At 46.2% G+C, this 26011-nt stretch overlaps 1 protein-coding gene across 3 annotated transcripts in view; it reads left to right on the top strand.

Moving 5' to 3' along the window:
* Nucleotides 1–26011, top strand: part of FAT3 (FAT atypical cadherin 3) — a 574942-nt gene that overhangs the window by 505415 nt on the left and 43516 nt on the right. For 2 of the 3 annotated variants that reach the window (XM_033431923.2, XM_049713303.1), the window contains exons 13-18: nt 7894–8287; nt 10828–11038; nt 12283–12420; nt 13551–13694; nt 16675–16872; nt 19961–20759. In XM_033431923.2, coding sequence (XP_033287814.1) covers nt 7894–8287; nt 10828–11038; nt 12283–12420; nt 13551–13694; nt 16675–16872; nt 19961–20759 — 1884 coding nt within the window. Of the gene's footprint in view, nt 1–7893; nt 8288–10823; nt 11039–12282; nt 12421–13550; nt 13695–16674; nt 16873–19960; nt 20760–26011 lie in introns of all 3 variants that reach the window. The other variant, XM_049713302.1, reaches the window with a different exon arrangement.

Here is a 26011-nt window from a genome sequence, read left to right on the forward strand (position 1 = left end):
TGGCAGGCAGGCTCTCAACCACTGCGCCACCAGGGAAGCCCTATGAATGTTTTATGTACATTTTTAGTATTAAATATTTCTGACTTCTCCACTTCACACTGTTTGGAGGCTCTTCAGTTCTTTGGCCCATGCATTTGCGGTGGGCATGTAACAGCAGTGTGCACACCACCCCTACCTTCATCGTGTTAGCAGGCTCATCATACGCTTGCTGTGGTCCCCTGGCTGTTTCTTCTGCAGTTCAACATTCATTCTCTCCTGTTGTGTGCCAGGCCCTGGTCTCAGAACCAGGATACAAAGATAATAAGACACAGCCCCTTAGCAGGGGGTGGGAGTGGGGAGTATCAGATGGAAGCAGTCAAAAGGTACAAACTTCCTGTTATAGTTATAAGATAAATAAGTACTAGGGATGTAAGGTACAACATGATAAGTATAATGGACACTGCTGTATGTGATATATGAAAGTTGTTAAGAGAGCAAATCCTATGTGAGTTCTCATCACGAAGAAAAATTTTTTTTTTTAATTTCGTATCTACCTGAGAGGGTGGCTATTCCCAAACTTACTGTGGTAATCATTTCATGATATATGTAAGTCACATCATTATGTACACCTTAAACTTACACAGGGCTGTATGTCAATTATATCTCAATAAAACTGGGGGAAAAAGTAAAGTGGAAAGGAAAAAAAAAGACATGGTCCTTCTGCCTAAATGATACATTAATCTAGTGGGAGAAAGGATATAAATATAACTAATGAGAATGCAATAATGATGTTAAGGAAGCAAAGGGAAGGGGGCAACTGGGTAAGTTAAGGAAGCTATCCCAGAGGAGACCCTGCAAAGAATATGTAGGATCTTGACAAGTGAAGGCGGGGAAGAGGATGTTCTGAGTAGAAGGGAAAGCATGAGCAGAGACCTGCAAGAGTAAATGTGAGTGTGTCTTCAGGAGTGACTGCAGTAGACCACCCAACAGGGAAGTGGGGCAGGAAGTGACCTGGAGAGTGTGGGCTGGGACCAGACTGGAAAGGACTGGAAAGCCATTCTCAATCGTTTTTACTTCTTGCTGTAAGAAGTGAGAAGTCGGTAACTATCTTGAGCAGGTGGGGCAGGACTGGGCCCAGCGTTTTAGGAACTTAACTCTGGTTAAATTTAGCCAGGAAGGGATGGAGTCCGAGTTTGCAGTTAGGGGTCTCTTGCAACAGTGTAGGTGAGAGAAGGTGGAGCCTTGCCTGACTGTGAGTCCCGGCCACAGACGTTCAAGAGGTCTCTCAGAGGTAGAATCAAAAGAACTCAACATTCCAGTTCAGGTAGGATTGGAAGACATGCAGGAAACCCTAAACGATCTGATAGCTAAGATATTACTTTAATACATAGTTAATAGTTTACGTAATTCCTTGTCAGGTTGCTAAGCTCCTAGAATTAAGGAAGCATCTTTTGGGCTCCACTTCACCTCAGCATGGTGCCTGGAATAGTCAAACAAGTGGCACTTGACAAATCCTTATCAAATGGGAGGGTCATAGCCAGTGTCTCCGGTGAGAAAGACAGAACCCTTGTGCTTCTCAAAAGTACTATATTTTAAGGATAAGGCTATTGCAAAGGAATGCAATGACATATTCAAGAACCAAAGCTTTGTTTAGCATTTTTCTTCAAAAGGTAATCCTTGTAGCTTAAATGTGTCTTAATCACCACGCCTGGGTCCTAAAGACTGAAATCTAAATGTACTTGTGGGATTTCAAGCACTGATAAATAGACATTCATGAAGACGGGAGAAAGTGTTGGTTCAAAACAACTTATTAGATTGCCTAGGTCATGGGATTGAGGGACTGACAGCCATGGGACATGAAGGAACTGTAAGGGGCAATTGCAATGCTCTGTATCTTAATGTGGATAGTGGTTCCACGGAGATGTACATTTCTCAGAATTTATGAGCTAGACACTTCAAATGTGTTCAGGTTATTGTACATAAATTATGACACCTCAGTATATCAATCAAGCTGATATGAAAGCACATGATTAGAACCAAAATTAAAAGTGTTTCTAGAGTATGATTGTTGAGACTGTTTCAAATTACTTTTTCCCCGGATATCTATTCTGTATAAATTCAAGTCCCTTTAGAAAAGCCAGTTTACAGCAATTTAGTACAACCCCCATTTTCTGTGTGCTGCCTACAGGCCAGATCCTGTGCAGCCACTGGAGGATAGAGTGTGAAGGTCACAGACATGGCCCTGCCCTGACAGAGTCAAAGCAGTAGCCATCATGAGACCCCCCTGAGTAAGAGCAGAGCTCTTGTAGGTTCCTTAAGCCCAGGGAGCTTGATCTCAGAAGGAGGGGAGAAAACATTTTTAAAGACCAGGTTAAAAAAAGTCTCAGTGTCCTTGCTGTGTTGGCTGCTCTGGCCATTTGGTTTTGGTACTGATTCTAACAATCTCAAGTATCAAGCTGAGCTCTTCTGACACTAGGTGAGATCCTTGGGGATGATCCTAGCAGTGGGCGTTATTTCTCACTGAGGTATAAAAGCCTTGCTGTAAACTATATGTGTGAACTCTCAACATGTAACTGAATGGTATGAAACTACTGTGTTAAGTTTCCATCCCATCCAGAAGAGTCCAATAGCTCATCATCACTGGGTTGAACGTGGACTTTTCCTTTGGCGACTCAGCCCATTTATGCCCAGGTCCAGGAACTTCATGGCCAGTTGGAGGAGAGGGTCAGCCCTTTGAAAATAAAAATGAAACCAACTCCATTAATTAACTTGCAAATGAACCACAGTGCTGGAAGATCATCTTACACTTCAATGGACTAGGTTCTATCATTTAAATAATGAAGACACCTGAGACACAACGAGGTTAAGCTACACGAGTATACTTGGGAAACCCATGGGCTACAAGCAAGATCTCCTGTCTTCCAAGACTGCACCACACTGCCTTCATTCCTAAGCATTTAAAACTTTGACTTTTCTGTACAGTCCATGCTCCCCAAACAGTCCCTCTTTTCATTTGGCCCAGTTGAGAGGAACCTAGCCTCCATTTAGAAATCTTCCAAGGGAGGGAATATAGATGCCCCTGGCAACCCACCCGCCCCAGGATTTCATAGCCTTCTCTCTGGGAATTTGTACATGCTATTTCTTTCCTCTCACCCCACTCCACAAAATGCCACTACCTGTTACTTCCTTTGAGCAAATCGGGATTTTAAGCATTCTCTGTTTACTTGATTTTAATCCTCTGAAGGCCTGCCCGCTCCATGTGCCACAGTTAATGCGCAGAAACTTCACATGCGATGAAAATCATACTTCTCTTGGTAGTCTGGCATTTCAGCATCTTGAGAAGCTGAGTAGCTCCGTCCTCATTAAATTAAGTGCAAATTGGAGAAAAGAATTACGTACTTAAAAACACAGACACGAAATGATGGATTAACGTTATACCTTAATATAACACGTCGTGACATGCAGTGAGAGCATTAGACCAATTAGCAAGCAAGTCTTCTGCTCGGGTTCATCTTTTCTGCCTGGTACGTAGCGAAAAGCTGGTGATTTGAAGAATGGCATTTATCAAACGCCCTTGGATAGAAAGTTTCCACTTTAGTGACGGGACCTGCATTCATTTAACAAAGAGCCCCCATTGCCTGGTAATACAGCAAAAGACCCGAGTGCTCCAACAGAAGTATTGCCTGCACGTTGACATTTATGCATCTGACTTGATTTCTAGAAACCACTGAAATCTGTTGCAATTGTGTCTAAATTGGAGTTTAGATACATTCCAAAAATATATCCTGCTCTTTTCTTCAGAACTACCAAATCACAAGAGATACCACTTAGCAGGTTTGTTGGTTTGGGTGCCCACCCTGCCCCAACCTTTTCTAGTCTTACTTTCATATAAGTCTGACTGGTAACAGAAAGGAGAGGTAAACCGTAAATCTCCCTGTTCCTCCTGGTGTGAATGCACAAGATACTGTCAGAAGCAAAATATACGGGGAGTAGGGGGAGTTTGGGTCCGCAACTTGTTGGGGATGGTTTTCTGCCGTGATAAAGCAGAAACTCCCTGTCCCTAAGCTTTAAAGGAACAGAACCTACCCAGAGGGGAGCCGTGGTCTTTGTGTGGCTGGTCAATGTCAGCCTTGTAAACGCAGGGTTCCAACAACAGGGCTAACCGGCTGAGCTGGAAGCTCTGAAAACACGGCCTCTCCTGCTTGGAGGCCTGAGCAGAGCCGAGGGCCTCTGAATAGGGCTGGGAGAGAAATCTGCAGACTGGGAACACAGGCAGTATTTTTAATTAGATTTCAGCTATCTGTCCCAGTGAAGGAAACACAGGCGGTCATGAAAAGCACCTTCCCTTTGGGCCTTGCTGCCACAGAGAGCGGCAGTGTGCAAACCCAGCCCCTACCTCTCCTAACTCAGTGGGTTGGAGCACCATGGCTTTCAGAACAGGGTCAGAAATGGCCTTCTTCCTACGTGATCTTCAAGCCTGAAGAGGAAGCTTATCCAGGAGCACATCTGAAAATAGGACTTTGTCGCTCCTGCTTACCTACATATGCTAGTGGCCCCAGGGAAATCCCTGCGTCAGTGAAGTGGGTGTTGTCAGCAGATGTTCAGAGGAAAGATCCTGCATGAACTTCCTGCCCCATCTTATTGTTGGTGAGAGTGCTCTTCCATATGCTGGGGCTGGGAGTCAAATCCCCAGGGAACGTGTGTGATTTGAAAACCCATGTGGTGTATTTACGTCAATCACTGATGTGTTTCCATAAATGCATTTTTGTGTCTTTGAGAAGTGTCCTGACACTATCCCGTCAGTCAAGGCAGCTTCCAGGGCACACAGTCAGCTCCGACACCCAGGCAGGGTTATTGTTTTTCAGGTGCAAGCTTGATCACCTCCGCGATCCTCTGTGTATTCACCCCAGGAATTTATGTTGAAAAGTTTAATCTTGCAGCCACCTGTGAAAGTAGCCAGAAAGCATCCCTAAAACACCTGCTTTGGGGCCTTATTTCAAGGGACAGCAAGGAAAGAGCAAAGACTTCTTGTTTTTCATCCCAGCACCAATAAAATCAGAGGTTGATGTTTATATATCACGGGGTGGTTGTTTTGAAAGAGAAATAGAAGTAAATGATGAAACTTTGGAAAAAATGGACTCTCTGGAATGGAACCATGAACAAACTCTCAATGTTGACCTTCTGGTTAACGCCACATAATGCAATTTCTGTCATTCCCTCCAGGTACATGATTTTATTGGTTTGCTTGGAATTTTGGCTTAAGGGAAACTGTACATTGAGGGAGTGAAATGTTTAACTCTTATTACTGCCAAAGACCTGTCCCTATGGTGAGATGGTGGATGGTGCAGTAGAAAATGACAGTGCGTAGGCCCTCCCTGTAAGAGCTTATATTCTAGGGGTCCATGATTCGCAAAAGACATTTTCAGGTAGTTGTCATAGCTAAAGTCATGACTGATGACTGTCTTCATTAAGAGCGTTTAGGCTCAACATGATGCTTTTTCGGCCTGTGAAGTTGTTATGTTTTCTTTCTTATAAACTGTAACTCCTAGTGAATTTGAGGTTTATAAACCATTTTGAAGTGCTGAGCTCCTCGGATGAAAACAGTTAAATCAATCTTCAGAATCGGAAGTTGGTCCAATCATCATTCATTGATTTGTTGGTTGTTAATGAACATTTCCTGGTTGGTAGGTTTTAGCTTCAGTATCTATTAAGGTAAAATGGTATTTTGATAACTACGTGCATTTCTTTAAGCCATGGAACTAGAGACCACCCTCTGACTAGATCCTCTCCCTCCCTTGATGGGGTGCTCTAGGCTTACTGGCCACTGTATTTCTTTTTTCCCTTTATATTCCCTTACGACCGCATCCATTCTTTTCTTTTTTTTTTTTTTTTTTTGTGCGGTACGCGGGCCTCTCAGTGTTGTGGCCTCTCCCGTTGCGGAGCACAGGTTCCGGACGCGCAGGCTCAGCGGCCATGGCTCACGGGCCCAGCCGCTCCGCGGCATGTGGGATCTTCCCGGACCGGGGCACGAACCCGTGTCCCCTGCATCGGCAGGAGGACCCCCAACCACTGCGCCACCAGGGAAGCCCATGACCGCATCCATTCTTATGGCTCTGCTGGCTCTCTGAATGCTGAAGACCCTCAAAAATGTAACTCCAGTTTGGACCTCTCCTCTGATCTCCAGCCTCCTCTGCTAACTTCCTACTTGAATCTCCACTTACATATAAAATGTCCATCTCACACTTAATCGATGCTAAACAGGGCCCGTGATCTTCGTCCAAATCCTATCGTCTTCCCGCAGTCAGTCCTCTCCATGGCAACTGATGATAACTCCCTCTTTTCAGTCGCTCGGGCCCAAACCTAACAGTCATTCTGGGATCTTCTCTTTTGTTCACATCCCACATCCTGCCAGCTCCACGGTGAGAAAGCGATCTATTCTCACCACCTCCAAGTTCAGAATACATTTAGGGCCCCTCACTTCTCACACCCACGTGTTCAGAGTACATCTGGAACCCGACCACGTCTCACCCCTTCCAACACCACCGTCCATTCCAGCTGCCCTTATTGCACACCTGTCTTCCTGCAGGAGACTGCCAGTGGGTCTCTGCTTCCTGTCTTGCTGTTCTGTTCATAACCAGCTGCCTGAGCCATCCTGTTAATATCTAATTCATACCGTGTGACTCCCCTCCTCAGAGCCCTCCAGTGCTTCCCAACTACCACCAACCACCACCCCTCCAGGCAATCTGCTCCCCAGTGCGTCACCACCCTGCTCTCATCGCCTGCATCTCTCTTCTTCACTCTGCTCACACTGGTCCTCTCCCCCGTGCTCCTCAAACACACGAGCTCGGCTCCCACCCCAGGTTTGCCTGGGTCCCTCTGCCTGCGGCATTCTTCCTCAGATTTCTGCACTGCTCACTCCCTCCCTCCCTCCTTCGGGTCTTCACTCAAATGCCAAACTTCCAACCACCTGTATTAAAAGGACCACCCTTCTCCCCAGCTCCCAAACTCCCTCTCCCCCCAGCACTCACGATTCCCCCCCATTATGGCTTCATTCTTCTCCCTTTTTATTCCCAAACATACCATGTATTTTACTGATTCTTTGTTCTTGTTCATTTCTTATTTACTCTCACCAGAAAGTAAAAATTTCCCTCAGGAAATGTTTGTCTCTTGTCCATTATGAGAATCTCTAGTCTTTGGAATAGTGCCTGATAGAGTCTAGATAAAAATGTGTCGAGTTAATTAATTAATTTGTCTTTCTCTTTCTGTGGCACATCCTGACGCTTATACCTATTGGCATCTTAGAGTTTCTCTTAAGGATGCATGGTGTTCTTTAATATATTGAGAAGATCCAACTATTTCTTTTTTTATTAAGTTGCTGGATGGTTTATTAGGAGACGCATAGCGATCCTCAGGATAACAGTTTCAGATGGAGGTTATAAAGATATGAAGAAATTGCTTGAGGGCTTGAATAATAATAGGTTAGATGTTCTTCGCTGTTTTCAAAGCGTTTTTCATCTTCCTTGTGGCCTAGGCAGGTAAGAAATACTGTAACTTGTCCAAGCCACACGAGCCAGAAGAACTGAAGTCAGTTTCTCTAACATGATCAAGACAGTTGGTCAGTTATTTGAAAACATTGAAGGAAGGACTCATAACAACGTGACACATGCATGCAAAACGTTTTGCTTTAGATCCAACTATTTCTGATATTTCTTACCAATATTTTCCGTTTCTTTACCATTTGGTTCAGTTGTATATTTGTTATAAACTGAAGTCGTCGTAGGACCAAAGCCATTGGTTTCCATAGTTACCGTTTTTCTTTGTGTGGCCGTTAGACAGTCATCAAAGCCACAGTCTTCTAGTGCAGAGAGCGTCTGCCTGCGTCACTCTCCGCTCACGCTCTCGCGTCTCCCACAGGCACCAACAGGAAGGTCGTGTACTCCCTGGCCGACTCGGCCGACGGGTTCTTCTCCATCGACAGCTCGTCTGGCATCATCATCCTGGAGCAGCCGCTGGACCGAGAACAACAGTCCTCCTACAGCATCAGCGTGCAGGCCACCGACCAGAGCCCCGGCCAGGCCCTGTCCTCTCTGGCCACTGTCACCATCACCGTCCTGGACATTAACGACAACCCCCCTGTGTTTGAGAGGAGGGACTACCTGGTGACGGTGCCTGAGGACACCTCCCCTGGCACCCAAGTCCTTGTTGTTTTTGCCACCAGCAAAGATATAGGCACAAATGCCGAGATTACGTACCTCATCCGGTCTGGAAATGAGCAAGGGAAATTTAGGATCAACCCAAAGACAGGTGGGTAAACAGCAACCAACTTAGAATCTAAGGCTTCTCTATACCCTGGTTCTCCTCCTAACCCTCTAATCAACCGCCCTTCTTGGTGGAAACAAGTCTTCTCAGAGCAGGACCTGCATGCCGACCCCAGAGTGCCCTCTGACACTCTGTTCCAAGGATGCCCCCTGCTAAGTTTCAGCTCCTTGCTGTGGGCTCACTGGGCAAATACTTGGCCCCTAGGTTGGCTCCAGGATTTTTCAGATTGACAAGCTCGGGAACAGTCATGTGGTTCAAGATGGGGAGATAGTATTTGCAGATGGAGCCTCAGGGTCTGTTTCTCTCTCTTTTCTGTTTGCTTGTTTTTGTTACTTGGGTCCTATATTTCTGTGTTGGAACAGCTCCTGGGGATTAGCCTCCAGTTGCCACTGTCCACGCTCAGGTGGCCACTCTCTGGTCACCTACCAAGGCAGATGTTAATGAGTGATCTGCACAGTGACCTTCAGGCCTTCTAAACCCAGCACCCGACCGGCTGGAATGGGCATTGTATTTGATTCCTACTCACTGCTCCCATAGTCAGAACACTGCCATTTCTCACCACGCCCTTTTCAAACTCTGCGGGAGGATGTGGCATCTCCTGGGGAAGAGATGTCTAGAAAGAAACCAAGAGAACAAAGAGAACCCTAGGGCTTTCTCTTCCTCGGGGAGTAATAACTATTAGGGCTGTTTTGAGTAAGTGAAGAGGATAATTCAGAAAAAAGTTTGGCTATTCTTTGAAAAGTAAACATACTCACCCTTGCGTTTTCAAAGAGTGTTTATATTAATATTTTCAAAGCTCTTTTGTGGATATTCTTATTTGTTTACCTATCCCCCTATGAATAAGCAACGCAGCCCATTTCACAGATAAGAAAGGTGAGTCCCTCATACCTTCTGGCTACTGGACGTAATTCCGTTATCACTCAAGGAATATGTGCTTGTTGAGCAAGAGGGCAAAGGAGGTCTGTTTTCTGTTGGATAATCCAAGACATATGAGCAAGAAACTATCGCAATTAGCAATGTTCATGTAACGTGGCAGATACACCAGATTCCTATTAAGTCGTTAGTTATTTCTCCCATTTTCTGTATGAGCAAATCGGCTTCAGAGAGGTTAATTTTTCCAATGTGAGTAAGTTGTGGGTGGTGCAGGGATCCAGGATTTGAAGTCAGATCTCCCTGACTCTGGAATACATGCTCTAACCTCTATATAGCACTGCTATGCCATGGGGGTGCAAAAATTGCAGGACACGTAGTCCCTGCCTTAGTATAGGAGGGCGGAAACATTAATGGAAGGATTGCATCAACAGCTTCTCCCAGTAGTAACCCTGTTTATTAAGTGCATTACTTCAAATTAAAATGTATGGGGATTTTCCTCATTTAAATGTGTGTTAGCCTTAGCATGTCTAGTTATGGCCATTGTATATGAATACCATGGGGAAATGGTTGAGTACTGTTTAAATCTGGCTCTGGATAACGAGGCTGGGATGCGAAATAAAGCGCTAGGGGTGGTAATTGCTAAGAAAACATAATTATGGAGAGAAAGAGGCTCTTGCTTTAGGTATGACTTCTATTTCTCTCCTTAAGTAGAAGGGCAGGCTTAGCTCCCTGAGAAGCTGCCTGTCTGGAAAGAGAACAGATGTGATGTACTCACCTTGGTCCTAGTGACTGTTTTCCAGGTGGGAGAGAGAGGTGAATGCCCTCGAGAACTGCTCTGCAGACGGTACAATGACCAGCTACCAAGTGCAGGAGGCAGGACTGGGTCGCCCACCAGAAAGGGCTAGGATGGGAGGGAAAGAACACTCAAGGAGCCCCTCGCGGAGGTGCCCCCACCTAGCTGCTTTCACCTGTTCTCCTTGCTTAATTTAAGAACTCTGTGCCATGGGTATTAGCTCTGCTCTGTAGTTGTAGACACTAAACTCACGCTTGCTATTCGGTAACAGATCCCCAAGTGTTTCCTTTTCCGTCACATCACTACATCCTGAACTTTCTGAGGTCTTTGTCCTCTTTGTGCCATAAAAGTTTCAGAAAAGCGGCTTATAAGTAGGGGAGGCACCTTAGTGGTTAATTCAGTTTAAGAGTTAGGTTAAGTCTGCAAGTATATACTTACTGATGAGGGACGGGGTCATACAATCACGTCCACGCATCTTGGCACATTCTCAGTCTGCCTGGGTCCACCTGAGGAATCCTGGGGAGATGCTCATAGGGGATGCTTGCTCCGGTCCCTCCTCCCAAATTGCCTGAGAGTGAATAATGCCAGAGATTTTCAGGCTGCCCGAGGGAAGTTCAGAAGCTATTGCGGAAACATGCAAAGACCTGATTTCTTAAGCATTGTGTCTGATGGATAGCAATGTTTTAACTGACAGCATTAATCAGACTCTGGGTTGCTTTGAGCTGGGTATTAAGTAAACCAATTCCTGAATATCTCAAACTCTTGGCTGGAAATGATGTTACAAATATTACCATGATTGTGGGACTGCTGACCAGAGTTTCTCCTCATCAAATCTAAAGCTCCCCATTTTCCTTCAAAGGGAGTATCTCTGTGTCTGAGGTCCTGGACTTTGAACTATGCAGAAGGTTTTACCTGGTGGTGGAAGCGAAAGATGGGGGCACCCCCGCCCTCAGTGCCATGGCCACTGTCAACATCAACCTCACAGATGTGAATGACAACCCTCCCGAATTCAGCCAAGATGTCTACAGTGCTGTCATAAGTGAAGACGCCTCGGTCGGGGACTCTGTCATTTCGGTAGGTGCCAGGGGCGTGGTCCAGACACCTGGGACTAATAATCCTCAAGAGAGTGAAAAAGGGAGCAGAGTCTATCTTGGATTCTCTTCGCACTTCCTCTTTTCAGCGTCCTTTGGTCCCCAAGAACTCTAGTCAGACACCAGCCTTTCAACTACTCCTTCTCCACATTCTGTTAGAAAGGGTCTGATGAAGTTCATTTATATCAAGGTGTAAGTGATCACTCATCACGTTCCTCCCAGGAGTGTATTTTTTTGAGAAACAAAACAGACCATGGAATGAATTTCTAATGATAGCTCCTACTAGCTTGTGACCTTGGATGACAAGTTAGTAGATGGCTAAGGACAGAGTAAAAAAATCCTTCCCACCCCCCCAAATACACATACACACACACACACACACACACACACAGACACACACACACATACAGAAGGGCAGCTACAAATGGGATCAAGCTTAAGACTGACTGGTTACTCTTAAAGGAGCTCTTTCTGGAAGGAATTTTTTCTATACCAATAAGAGCAAGCTATGTATTAGGAGGACACAGGTTCTTAGAAATTACATAGAAATTACATTTGGGACATAGAAATTACATTTGGGAACGGTGAGTCAGTCCCGTCCTCAGCACCCTCATTACCCCTAGGTGGGAGAGGTCCCTTCCACCCACCCTCACATCTGGCTCCTGCAGCACCAGGTGTTCATTCTTTACACATCCAAGGTAGACTTCCCAGGCCATTTCTCCTGGGGCCTGAAACAATTACAAGACTATTTCCATACATATAAATCCCAACATCACCAATGTGGAGCAGCAGACAGTGGGGCTGTGTGTTTGCCATGTGGGAAAGGGAATTTTCTTGGATTTCCTTAACATGAGAATGCATACATTTAGAAAATACCTGACTCAGTGGCAGAGACCATTGTGTTGCCGAATTGGGAAAGAATCCCCGAAGTATCCCTATCAGTTAGTGTTGGGTCTATCCTTACTGGCTCAAGGCCTGAGGAAAATCAGGCCTAACAAGCATCAGGCTGTAGGCAGATAAAAATGAACATAAATAAAACGGCAGCTCTAGTAATGGTGCTTTCCTCCTCCGGCCAACGCCAAATCTCTTCCCCTGGCATTGGTGAGTAGAACGCCTAAGAAAACTCTCAGAGTTGTGCCCATTTGTACAGACCTGGACCCTAAGAATAAACCTTTTCTCTGTCTGTCGTGTCATGTCTTTGCTTTGTTTTGCTTGTGTCCCGTGAAGCTAATAGCAGAAGATGCAGACAGCCAGCCCAATGGACAGATTCGATTTTCCATTGTGAATGGAGATCGAGACAGTGAATTTGCTGTGGATCCTGTCTTGGGACTTGTGAAGGTTAAAAAGAAATTGGACCGGGAACGGGTAAGCTAGTTTAGGCCTGCTCCCTTCCCATCCACACCCACCCCTTCACTGAAATCAGACACAGACTCCATGAGTATAAGTAGGAAGGTTCTCCATTCTAAATAACGTGAGTGGGAATTCCCTGGTGGTTCAGTAGTTAGGACTCTGCGTTTTCACTGCCGTAGCCTGGGTTTGATCCCTGATCGGTGAACTAAGATCCCATCAGCCTCGAGGTGCAGCCAAAAAAAAAAACAAACAAACAACGACAACAAAAAAACACACGTTGAATAATGGGAGTAAATGGGGATGGACTAAAATGCAGCAGGAAGTATTTTCATTAGACCTTAGAAAGAATTTGTTGCCAGTAGATGCTGGTATTTTCTTATTTTTGGAGGCTTTAAAGAAAAAGCAAAAACCTGACTTTCTAGATGGTTTGAATTTTGGTCCTTCCAAAGCAAGAAAGCAGAAAAGTATAGTCAGCGTCGGGATCCTGTGGTCCTGGTTTCATGAACAGCATTGACCCTAAGTGAGCAGATACAAAAGGATAACCTGAAGGTATCTAGGTCAGAAAGAATGGTCCAGCGGATTCCTCTGCCCGAGGTTAAACTAAGTTTCTAAACACTGCCTTTTTGGACCAAAAATATGTCTTCAAAGTGAAATTTAACTATGGAAAAAGATGCCATAGGCGTGACGCTTAAACGTAGAAAGACTTCACTGGGTAATAGAAGCCCGTAATATACTCCCAAAGTATGAAATGTCATACTTAGGACAGATCAGTGACAACTGTTATAGTTTGAACGACGGCCAAGAGCTGTGGTTCTAACCCGGGCTGATTTTACCCCCAGGGGACATCTGGCACTATTTGGAGACATTTTTGGTTGTGACAAGCAGGCAGAGGCAATATTGACTTCTAGTGAGTAGAGACCAGGGACGCTGCTAAACACCCTGCAACGCACAGGTCCGCCCCCGACAACTAAGAATTATCTGGCCCCAAAGGCCAGTTGGTGCCGAGGTTGAAACACCCCGGTCTAGAGACTCAACGTGAAGATGGCTCATCTTCCGCAAAGCCCTGTGAGCCTGCAGCGCCTGAGCGAGCCCAGAAGGAAGCAAGCGCTGCGATTCTTCACTGTCGGCCCTTTGTGCTTTGGCAGGTGTCTGGATACTCCCTGCTCATCCAGGCAGTAGACAGCGGCATTCCTGCGATGTCTTCAACTGCCACTGTCAACATTGATATTTCTGATGTAAACGACAACAGCCCAGTATTTACACCTGCTAACTATACTGCTGTGATTCAGGTGAGCAAATCTGGCCTCCCAGGCTCTTGTCCTTATGCACTCATCCTCCTTCCTCCGCTGTTAGTTACTCATCATGGTTTACTCTTGTTTTTACCTAATATCAACTCATCCCATCATAGGGCTAGTATGAAAAGAGCCTGATTCTTCTACTGCAACTGATTCATAAAACGTCGATCAGTGCTATGGCCAATGGGGTTCTTTCAAGTGTCAGGTGCTTTCCGTACACGGTCTATCCTCACGACCACCCTCACTTTATAGTGAAGGAGGTAAGGATCTGAGAGGTTAAGTAGCTCAACCAAGATCATGAAGCTGTTAGGTGATAGAGTCAGCATTTGAACTCGGGTCTGTCTTCTGAAAAGACTATTCTCTTCCCACAGGGACAGGCTGCCTTTAAGCCACTTTGTGCTATTCTAGCAGGGGAGGGAGGTTGATACGAACCATCTTGTTTGTCAAAGGGAGACTGGCCATCAGGCTAGAGCTGCTCCTCATTAAAATCAGTCTTCCAGGGCTTCCCTGGTGGTGCAGTCATTGAGAGGCCGCCTGCCCATGCAGAGGACATGGGTTCGTGCCCCGGTCCGGGAAGATCCCACATGCCGCGGAGTGGCTGGGCCCGTGAGCCATGGCTGCTGAGCCTGCGCGTCCAGAGCCTATTGCTCTGCAACGGGAGAGGCCTCAACAGTGAGAGGCCCGCGTACCGCAAAAAAAAAAAAAAAAAAAAAAAAAAATCAGTCTTCCATAAGCAGTTTGTTTAGCAGTTTAAACCCACTTGCTCTCTAAAATTAGACTGCAGGAGAGAGTGACTTACTGCTGGTGTTCTGCTCTCAGAGAGAACGACTTTTCTTCCCAGCTATTTTTTTTTTTTTAATTCAAAAGATATCTCGTGAGCACGGTACTAAGCGCCAAGCTACGTCCATTTCCCAGTATTTCTAGAAGCTGAAAGTCCGACTTCAAGAGGATCAGGAAATCCAGTCCAGGAATACTGTCAGCATGGAGGACTTCCAGGAGACCGGGATGGATATATGTGTCTTGTGGGGACCACGGATACTTTAGGAAATCAGCCTCAGAATCACCCGCCCATCTTGAGGGGCGCCTTTGGAACAACATTCAAGACTTTGAGTCTGGCCATCTATAGGCCCCCAGCTCCCCACACCACTGAGCCCCCCCAGAATCAGGCTGAGCAGCTCTCTGCTCCCTTCCTACCCCTTTCTCAGCGAAACCTGATTCCTTCCCCAGCGGTATTTTGGTTTCCTCTCCTCTCTGATGCTCATTCCAGCAGCTGTGCATTCCTGCCCCTCTCCAGCTTCCACAGAGCTCCCCCCCAGGCTCTGCCCCTTCCCCTACTGCCGCGTCCCTCCATGGCTCTGCTCCCCACCTGTCCCCACGATGGTGCTCTCTGCCCCCCCTCCCCCACCTCCGCTCACTAGCCCAGCGCCAAATGGGCTCTGCCTACTCAAGGTCAGTGTTATGACACGCGTCGATCAGCTTGACAGACTGTTCTCACACGCGCTTCAGGAAGTCAGCAGGGAGAGAACAGAGACTCTGAGCCCACGAGCAGGGACCGTGGCTTCTTGTCTGCAACACTGGGCCCGTCTGTGTTCTCTTTCACCCTCCTTCCTCGGATGCGACCCCTCAGGCACACATACTCTTACCCTCTCTCTTGTATGGAGGAAATGGCTTTTATAGAGAGAGCAAACAAATCAATAAATCTTCTGTGTTGTGTGGGGCTGAGGATACTGTCAGCTTGCACTAATAAATCTACGCCGGGCTGGGACGTTTCCACAACTTATTCCAGAGGGAGACGGTGTCTAGTTCCTGATAACCAAAAGGCCACTTGAGAGGAGAAGCAACATGAGAAGTATCTGAGGTTCTTTTCTCCTGCAAAAAAAATGCTCCTCCCATTGTTCACCCCAGAATGATTTTCTTTTTCCAACACATGGTTCTCATAAGACTAATTCAGCGCCTAACACATGAGTGTGCCCACCCCGCCCGTGACTGCTGTCATGTAGGGTATCATTGTCTCCATCTCTGGGACCCAAACTCAGTTAATCCAAAGTCAATGTCATCAGAAGGCCTGAACGAATGAAAATGACTTCAGGCCCGAGCTGTGGGAATGCTGAAGTCTAAACAGAGCAGAGCAAGGAAACCAGTGCCTGAGCTACCGAGGAGTTCAATTTGGTGTTTTCAAAGTAAGGACAACCTTGGGCCCAAGAAGGAGTAACTAGGAGCCTTTGTGTTTCCATCTGGGGTAGAAGGCAGAGTTTCTGCAAAATCCTGTTGGCATAATGACATCCGGACTTCCGAAACTTACAGATTCCTTTTCTCTTCATTCGCTAACTGAGGAATATCCATCCCATCCCCTTTCCCTTCCCTTAAGAAATAGCAAAACTGTGTTCTGATGGCTGGGGTGAAAAGCCCTGTTTTTCACCTGACACCCGCCTTTGTATTTTTCCTGGGAAGTTGCCAGGATGTCCCCCTAAAGAGTCCGGTATTGTGACTTCGTGTCACCATGTTGGGCCTCCGCGTAACTGTGCTGTGGTAAGTGTGACGAAGTGCTTTCCCATCCTGAAAGGTTGATGTTTTCTTGGCCCAAGAGGATTTCTGACATCGTCATGAAGGCTGATGAGCACCGTGTATCTCTGGAGCCGTTCGGGTGAACTCAGGGCAATTCCAGCCTTTCGAGGACAAGGTATAACCAGCAGTATCCTTGGAACCTGCAAACCCATTCAAAGCCAAGTTCTCATGTTTTCACCTGCAGCTCACTGTCTCACAGGGCAGCTGTGGAGTGGCAGCAAAGGATGGGAAACATGACGCTCACAGAGGCCAGCACATTTTCAGAAGACAAGATAACATCACAGGGAATCCCTTCCGCAAAAAGCCCTGTTTCTAGCACAGCACTCTCAGCTGGTAATGATGGGTTTTCTTTTTAAATGTGAAGAGAGGTGTAATTTTATCTTCCCTTTTAATATACTCTCTTATGCAGGAAAATAAGCCAGTAGGCACCAGCATTTTGCAGCTCGTGGTGACAGACAGAGACTCCTTTCACAATGGGCCTCCCTTCTCCTTCTCTATTTTGTCGGGAAACGAAGAGGAGGCGTTCGTGTTGGACTCGGATGGGATCCTGCGCTCAGCCGTGGTCTTCCAGCACATGGAGTCTCCAGAGTATGTGCTGTGTGTCCAGGTACAGCCTCATCCTCTGGCCGCATCAGGCCAGCTTTCTCTCGTGCTGGTTGCTGGGCCCATTGGTTGGGTTTTCTTTGTCAAGCAAGTCAACATAACTCATTACTGATTTTAATCTCAAATTCAATTTCACACCAATAAAAGTGGCCTCTGTATGTGAAGTTGAACAGGAAGGAAAGGAAGCATCATTGTTGAAGTGGGACGTTCCCGTAGGGTGTGCCGGGCTGACGGTCACTGGGCTTAAATCTGCATTCTGAAAATTCCTGGGGTTCTAGCTGAGCCCCAAAGACAACTGATTTGTCAAGCCTTGCTGCTTGGTACTGAGAAGTATTTCCCAGGTCAACCCGAGTGGGGAAGGAACCAATCCTTGTCCTAATGTGATTGAGCTATTTCATGGCCTCTGCTTTTGAAGAGACCTCAACTTGGTAAGTTTCCCCAGTGAGATGGGAGGGGAACAGGGATTCAGATGGCAATGGCCTCCCAACATTTCAGCTTCTTCAAGGTCATGGTGTAAAATGAAGTGAGACAAAGAGGCAAAAGTGGCAGTTATGGGAAGGGTGTGGATAGGAGCAGGAAAGAGGGAGCACCAAAAATTCACTGGGTGCAAATTTTGCCAGTACCAAGATGTGGGTCCCATCAGTGAAACTGAGTGACTTTTTTTACCCACAGTTGGCACAGAGGGCAACCTAAACTCATTATTGATGGTGGCAATAACAACAATAGCCATTCTTTATGTAGCATTTCATTGTGTACCTTATTTCTCTGGATAAACTATGGCTTACTCTACTCCACGAAACCTTCCAAATTAATGACTTTTGGGTCCAAGCACATTGATAAACTCTTCAGTTGCCAACCACGCGTCCAACAATATTATGTGAATGATTTTATATCACAGTATAGGTCCTCAAGGGCAAGGAGAGAGTTTTAGTGCCTTCTCACAGAAGCTAGTACAGTTCTTTGCATACCTTCTCTGGTTGTTAGAGAGCATATTTCACAACTCAGGCTTTGTAAACACCATGGAGAGCTTCCTCCTACTAGTCCCTTATATTAAACTACCACCAAGTCGCACGTTTCTGCCTTCATAAGGTCCCCGTGTGCATCAGATATGTTCCCTTTGCCATCACCCCACTTTATTCTATATCGCCCGATACTCATACTATTGCAGAAGCCTCCCGGGTGTTCCTCTGGCTTCAGCCTCATTCTTTTCTGATCTATCCCTACACTCCTCCAGGCTAATCATTCCACTTTGATTATATCAGTCCACTTTGATTATGTCATTCCACTAAACCAGAGGTCAACAGACTATAATAGCCCCTGAACCACATCCTGTCCTCGGCCTGTTTTTATAAATAAAGTTTTTAGAACACAGCCTCACCGATTCATTTACATATGCTCTGGGCTTCTTCTCTGCTGGAATGATAGTTGAGTAGTTGATAGAGATCATATAACCCCAAAGCCTAAACTATTTCTTATCTAGCCCTTTACAGAAAAAGTGTGCCAACCCCTAAACTAAATCCGTCTGAGCTCCCTAGTGCCTGAAAACTTGTGAATTCTGACTCTTTCAGACTTTAGGCAGGCATGACTGTGCAGTCCTTCTCAGGCCGCAAGCCCATGAGTCTGCCACCTTACACCCAGTGGCTTCATGCCTTTCTGTCACCTTTCTGGTTTTCAACATCTGAGTGGGCAACCTCTGGCCTATAGAGTCCAAACTCATCACTGTCTTTTTTTTTTTTGTGGTACGTGGGTCTCTCACTGTTGTGGCCTCTCCCGTTGTGGAGCACAGGCTCCAGACGCACAGGCTCAGCGGCCATGGCTCACGGGCCCAGCCGCAGCATGTGGGATCCTCCCGGACCGGGGCACGAACCCGCGTCCCCTGCATCGGCAGGCAGACTCTCAACCACTGCGCCACCAGGGAAGCCCCATCACTGTCTTTTGAGGCCATACACAGTTTCACTTCAAGTTCAACCTAATTTGCTAAATTTATCTCTTCTTACATGAATTTTCCATTTCAGCATCTCCGGTTCATATAATTCATTTTTAAAAGCATATGGTGATGGTAATAATAAAAATGACAACATTACATTAACTGTCACATACTAAGTACTTCTATGAGTCAAGCCTGTGCTAAGTACGTTGCAATCACTCTGTCTGTTAATCCCCGCAGTACAAGAATCCTGTGAGGTAGATATGACTATTTTATTCAAATTAAAGATACAGAAATTGAAGCTCGAAGAAGTTAAGTGACTTACTCCAGGCCAGACACATAGAGGCAGAGCCAAGATTCAAACTCAGGTCTCTGTGATGAGCAAGCCTGTGCTTTTCTACTGCCTTCTACAAACAAGGACACATCTCCTCAGATGGTACCTGGCCTGCAAGGTCCTTTGCAGCCCCACATCTCGAGATACCCGCCCTGGGGACCCAGCCCCTGAGAATCTGCCCTTCTCAGAAGTCCTACAACACTGACTACCTTCACATTGCACATGGCAGGTTCTCAGTAATGATCTGTTTCAGGGTAGTGGTTCTGTCAATTCTTATGTAAAGAAGGAAGTCAAAATGGGTTTTTTCAGGCTACCTATTTTGCCCTTCAGTGTACCATCTTTTATTCTAAACCCTGATATTGTGTACTTCTCACTTAAAATAACATTGTTTCTTAAATGTGCAGAAAAGTGCTGTCTGGTCCAATCAAAAGCAAAGAAGCCAAAGAGAACAAAGATTTCTCCTACAAGTGGGAATGCCACTTTATGGGGTTCCCCTGTGGCTTCTGTCCAAAATTAAAACAAGGCCAGCCTGTTGTGGGCATGCTGGATCCTATAGCACCCTCTGTTCTCCCTCCCAATTCACCCCCATGGCTTTATTGTGTTGACACATTTTATTGTCCATAACAGAGTGTACATATGGGGACCCCAGGTGATAAATCACTCCTCTTACTTAAATGCACATCCTCAACATTTTGCAGAATAGTGGCAGGGGATGGAGGAAGAAGCAAACATGGTTAAAGGAACAGACATCTTCAGAGTTTTGTTGATCTTTTTTTAATTATTATGTTTTTTTTCTTACTTCCTTGGCTTTCTCCCTCTTGGTTGTTTTAGGCAAAAGACTCAGGCAAACCTCAGCAAGTTTCTCACTCCTACATCCGCGTGCGGGTCATCGAGGAAAGCATCCACAAGCCCACAGCCATCCCCCTGGAAATTTTCATTGTCACCATGGAGGACGACTTTCCTGGTGGGGTCATTGGGAAGATCCATGCCACAGATCAAGATGTGTATGATGTCCTCACATTTGCCCTGAAATCGGAGCAGAAAAGCTTGTTCAAGGTGAACAGTCATGATGGGAAAATCATCGCCCTAGGAGGCCTGGACAGCGGGAAGTACATCCTGAACGTGTCAGTGAGTGATGGCCGTTTCCAGGTGCCCATCGACGTGGTCGTGCATGTGGAGCAGCTGGTGCACGAGATGCTGCAGAACACCGTCACCATCCGCTTCGAGAACGTATCCCCCGAGGACTTTGTGGGGCTGCACATGCACGGGTTCCGGCGCACCCTGCGGAACGCGGTCCTCACCCAGAAGCAGGACAGCCTGCATATCATCAGCATCCAGCCCGTGGCGGGCACCCATGAGCTGGACATGCTGTTCGCGGTGGAGACGCCCAACAGTGAGTTCTACAAGCCGGCCTACCTGATCCAGAAGCTGTCCAACGCCAGGAGACATCTGGAGAACGTCATGCGCATCTCAGCCATCCTGGAGAAGAACTGCTCCGGGCTGGATTGCCAGGAGCAGCACTGCGAGCAAGGCTTGTCGCTGGATTCCCACGCGCTCATGACCTACAGCACAGCTCGCATCAGCTTCGTGTGCCCGCGTTTCTACAGGAACGTGCGCTGCACCTGTAACGGTGAGTGCGGTTTGGAGAGTGCCCTCCCCAGTCCTGAGCTTTCAGAGGTGGCCTGGATTACCATCCTGGCATGCATGCATTCGTTCATTCACTCGTTGGACAAAATATTTACTGACCGCCATGTCTTGCACATTGTAAATAGTGCTGCAGTGAACATTGGGGTGCGTGTGTCTTTTCAGATTAGAGTTTTTGTCTTTTCTGGATATACGGCCAGGAGTGGGATTGCTGGATCATACGATAACTCTATTTTTAGTTTTTTAAGGAACCTCCATACTGTTCTCCATGGTGGCTGCACTAAGTATCGTATGATATCACCTACATGTGGAATCCAAACACAAATTATATGAACGAACTTATTTACAAAACAGAAATTGACTCTCAGTCATAGAAAACAAACTTATGGTTATCAAAGGGGCAAGGTGGAGGGTATAAATTAGGAGTATGGGATTAACAGATAACAGTACTATATGTAAAATAAACAATAAGCACTTACTGTATAGCACAGGGCGCTATATTCAATATCTTGTAATAACCTATAATGGAAAAGAATCTGAAAAAGAATATATATATATATACGTAGAACTGAATAACTTTGCTGTACACCTGAAGCTAACACGTCACTGTAAATCAACTATATTTCAATGTTAAAAAAAAAAAAAGTAGGAATTAGACGTGTGATAACAGGTAGGGGAGGGACAGCATTCCAGTGGAGGGGCTGTTTGTATGAGGCTTAGGGGCAAGACAGCAACCTACAATGAGGGGATTGAAAGAGATTTCCAGTGATGACAAAGGAGACTTGTGAGTCAGCCCAGTGATCACAGAAGAGCCATTAGCCAGGGTGAAGTTCTAGAAATTATCTCAAAGCAGTGGGAGCCATTGGCTCATCTGAGGGGGGAGAAGTGACAGAATCAGGTCTGTATTTCATGAAGAGCCTGCTGGCTGCAGAGGTGAATGGGTTAGACGGGGCCGGGCCAGAGGCAGGGAAACAAATTCAGAAGCTATCGCAGAGGGGAAAGGCAGCTGGATTTGCTTCAGTGAAAAACAGGGGCCAGATATTCCGGAGCACAGTCAAGGGGTGGATTCAGCCCTCAGAGCGGCAGAGATGGAATGGTTTGTATTTGTCGACGTAACTAGAGTCTCTGAACCTTGACCTTCCCTGGTCAGAGGCCCTAGCTGCACAGAGTCGCATGACCACAGTGGTCAGCAAGAAACCTTGCTCTCTCCCTCTTTTTCTCTCTCTGACATGTGGCACCATAAATTCACTGCCCTCTTCGAAGAAAATTGCACCTGGAGTTTTTCTAGCCAGTGAAAACTTGGCCTAAAGGTACTGTGGCCAGAAGAGAAGCCATTTATAAAACATCCTTTAGGTAATTGAGGACAGGCAGGGCCCCTGCCCTCTTCCCTTGTAGAACGTTTTGTGTTGCACTTTGGAGAATGAGTTCATCAGAGGAAGGCCCCAGAGATCACAGCTCCCTCGAGAGACCTTTTGATGACCTCCGAGCAGCCTAGAAGAGTGCTGGCCACTCACTTCGTGGTCCCCAGTGAATTCTGTTTGTGTTTTCATCACGTAGATGCAGTGATATCCAAACTGTTGAATATGTAAATTAGCTCCAAAGTAGCTCCAAAGGAACTCCAAGCATGTGTGCTAGGTGAAATGCATTTCTGGCAGCAGCCACCAACATGCAGGATTTATGAATGCCAGTCGTCCAGACCCTACCTATATTTCCTTTGTAGGCAAATTGATTTATGTACCAGAGCTCTGCTAGAGCCTTCCTGCAGTGATTCACAGCAGGGTTCAAAAGAGGTTCGAGACGGGACAGTGCAGACTCTGCAGGAGAAACTAAACCAGCTAATTAATCCTTGTGCTCTGGGAACTCATTTCGTTCAGTAGAAAACTGTGGTGCCGGCAATGTCCTAGGCACTGCAGATTCAAAGTGAAAAAAGACACAGTCCATGCTCTTAGGAGCTGGCTATTGTGAACTCAGCTGTTGCAAGTACCTGTTTGCATTAATGGTGTTATAAGGAATGCTGGGGAGGAAAAAGGACAGAGTCCCTATCATGGCCAGAGGAAAGCTTTCTGTGACATTTAGGCACCAGAGACCACCTATATTCTAAGTTTTGAGGGATGAGTATGAGTTCTTCAAGAAGAGACAAGGGGAGGGCAGGCTTAGCTGTTTTCTTCAAAGCAGGGATTTAGATTTTGTTGGAGAGAGGGGTCTTGCTCTGCATTTTGCATGAGACACTGATGTTTTAAATGCAATGAGTTTCAAGGTGGTATCCTGGCCCAGGACTCCTGTCCTCGAGTCCCCATAAATCTTTCCACTCCCGGGAAACCCAGAATGCTGGAAGTTTTTGTGATTCAGCCCCGAGACGTCCCAAGAGGAGGCTTTCTCGGTTTAAAAAGTGAGCATTTCCTGAACAAGAACTCTGTGCAGACTCAGCCCCTTTGCACCTTTAAGTCCCTCTTGTAATTAAGCTGCAAAATAAAATACTGGATGTTAGTGGTAAAAGGACCTCAGAACATCATCTGGCCCAATCCCCATCTTCAGCAGCTGATATACGATAATCTCCCTTTTATAAATATGGTAGCTGCCTGCCTTGCCCAGGGCCATACGGCTGGTGAGAAGGGCATGCTGATTCAATAAAGGTTCATCTTGGGCCCTTGTTTTATTCCCTGCATCTTAAGAACAGGAACTCTTCCATTTTTTATAGGATTCATAACCCCAGTGCTATGTACTCTGTAAGAATATTCAAATAACCCCATTTTTCCTGACTGATCACCAACCTCATAGACCCATGGCAGAATAGCAGAGGATCTCAGACTCCACTATGCCTGTGGCTTACTAGAAATGCCCACTCCTGAGACCCACACTCAAATATAGCAGGAGGTTTTGGGTGGAGCCTGGGAGCCACTATATATGTAGCCTGGGTGATTCTAATTCTGGCGAGTTTGGTGAGGAAACCAAACTCTAAGAAATCTCACATCAACATAAAATAGAAACAATTTCCTCTGGGTTCAGAGGGCAAACTCTTAATTATCATAGTAATGGCTCTCTCGGTTTTTCTGAAGTATCCTCGTAAATAAAAATACAGTGAAGAACTGTTAAGGAAAGCATTAATCATTTTAGACATTTTCTCATTTATTGGAAAGGAGAGGTAATTGAAGTCAGTAAATGCCCCCAGGCCCCCAAACACACACACATACACACACACACACGCACACCCAGTACTGCTGCTTGTCTGTTTACCCTAGAAGGTTGGCAGATACAATAAATGGACTTTCCCACCACTTGGTGGAATAATTAGGATGATAAATAGAGGTAGCTGCCCATTCTGGGCTGTGTAGTAATATTTATACAGATTTGGCCTCAATATTCTGCCCTCCTCCCAACTTCCAACCCATCTTTCTCTCATGCAGACTTTTGGGTCAAATTAACATCATTTACATCTTAAACCAAAATGCTGAGTTGCTTTGACAAAATGCAAACAGGCTTGAAATTTAGTGCCAAAGAGCCTCATGATATTCCAGCCCCCACAAAGCATCACGTTTGAACAAAAGTTTGAGAGCTACAGAGAGAGTTCTGAGGTCGTGCGGTGGCTCCTGGTAAACTTTAGATGTTCGGTGAACTTTGGCACTTGGGTAAGAAAGCCCGACACCAACCTAAACGATGGGGAATGATAAAGGCCCTTGAGCTCCTCTGCGGAAGCCAGAGGACAGAGCATTGGGGCAGCCCATGGGGCAGTGATGATTGTCCAGTTTGGAAAATTTTCATTGATTTTTCAAAAGTCTAATCTAGAAATAGATCAAAAAGGAGACGCTTTGTCCAAGAGAATGGACTCGCCACGAGACCATCAGAGTTTAAGACCAATGTGTTTATGAGAATGTTAGTGGAAGTGGATGCCTGATTTGTCTAGTCCTGGTTCAGGTATGGAACCCAGACTCGAAACTGGAGCTCCAGTAAAACGCATGGAGCGTCTGCCGTGGGTGAGCTCTGTGCTGGCAGGGCTGAGGGTGACGGCAGCCGTGCCCTCAGCCAGTGGTGTATGATGCCACTGTGAGGGTTTGCAGGGCAGGGAGAAGAACACTGAGGGTGATGCCACCTGCACTAGGTCTGAAAGGATGCCTAGAATTAGGTAGGTGATGGGGAGGGAGTGCTCAAGCCTGAGGAACATTAGAGCCAAGGAATAGAGGCGAGAAACCGCGTGCGGTGCAGTGCACAGATAAAGGCTGGGACAAACATAGCAACTAACATTTAGTGAGCAGTGACCTGTTACTGAGCTGTGTTTCACACAGGTGTCATTGCATTTAACCCTCATCATAACCCTCAAGGGTAGGTATCATTAACTTTCCTCAAAAGCTAAGGAAACTTGGACTTGGAAAGGTCAGTTGACTTGCTCAAGGTCACAGACTTAGTAAGGGTCAAGCTAGGATTCACACCTGGCAGTCCTAACCACTGTACCCTATCACCTCTGCACAGATGTGAAAGGAACTTGAAATTCACCCAGTCCAACCTCCCACCCACTACAGACATCCTGTTTACTGTACTCCTGGCACAATAATTCAGCCAAGGTTTGAACCCCAGTCCGGGCACTCACTACCTCACAAGATGGACCTAAGACAACTTCTCTCTTCTAGGGCACCAAAATCCACCTCCTTGTGATGTCACCCAGCTCCACCATTTAGAGCCACACAGAACCCGAGCTGTCTAACCCCTCCTATACAAGATGCCCTCCAGTCATCTAAGGATAGTTTTTAGGACCCCTTGAGTCTCTTTTTCTAGACAAACAACAGAAGTTCCTTTGCTCCTTGGCTGTGAAAAATAGGAGCTAGAAAGAGTTGTAATTCCTTTAGTAGTTGGGGCACAGAAGAAGCATAAAGGAAGGAATCCTCTGTCCTACTTGAAGGAGTCCATGAAAGGCATTGGAAGCAATGAATAGTCCTGGGAAGGTATTTTGAGCAGAGAGAGAAGTGAAGAGAAAAGCCCAGGGATTCGGGGCACCCTTTCATTTGCTCACTCACTCAACAGTGAATTAAATACTTTTCCAAGCCCTAGGCGGGCTGCTGAAGATACAGTGGTGAGTGAGGCTAACATGGTCCCCATTCTCATGGACCAAGAACCAGCATCATGTACTGAGCGAACAACAGGGAGCTCAGTTGGATTGAGTTGGATGGTCGGGAGTCTGGACAGTCTTGGAAAAATATGGTAAGACAGGTAAAAGGAGCCTGTGAGAGGCAGCCACAGTGATGTACT

Source organism: Orcinus orca, chromosome 8 (assembly GCF_937001465.1).
Source record: "Orcinus orca chromosome 8, mOrcOrc1.1, whole genome shotgun sequence".
In the NCBI taxonomy this organism is placed as follows: Eukaryota; Metazoa; Chordata; class Mammalia; order Artiodactyla; family Delphinidae; genus Orcinus; species Orcinus orca.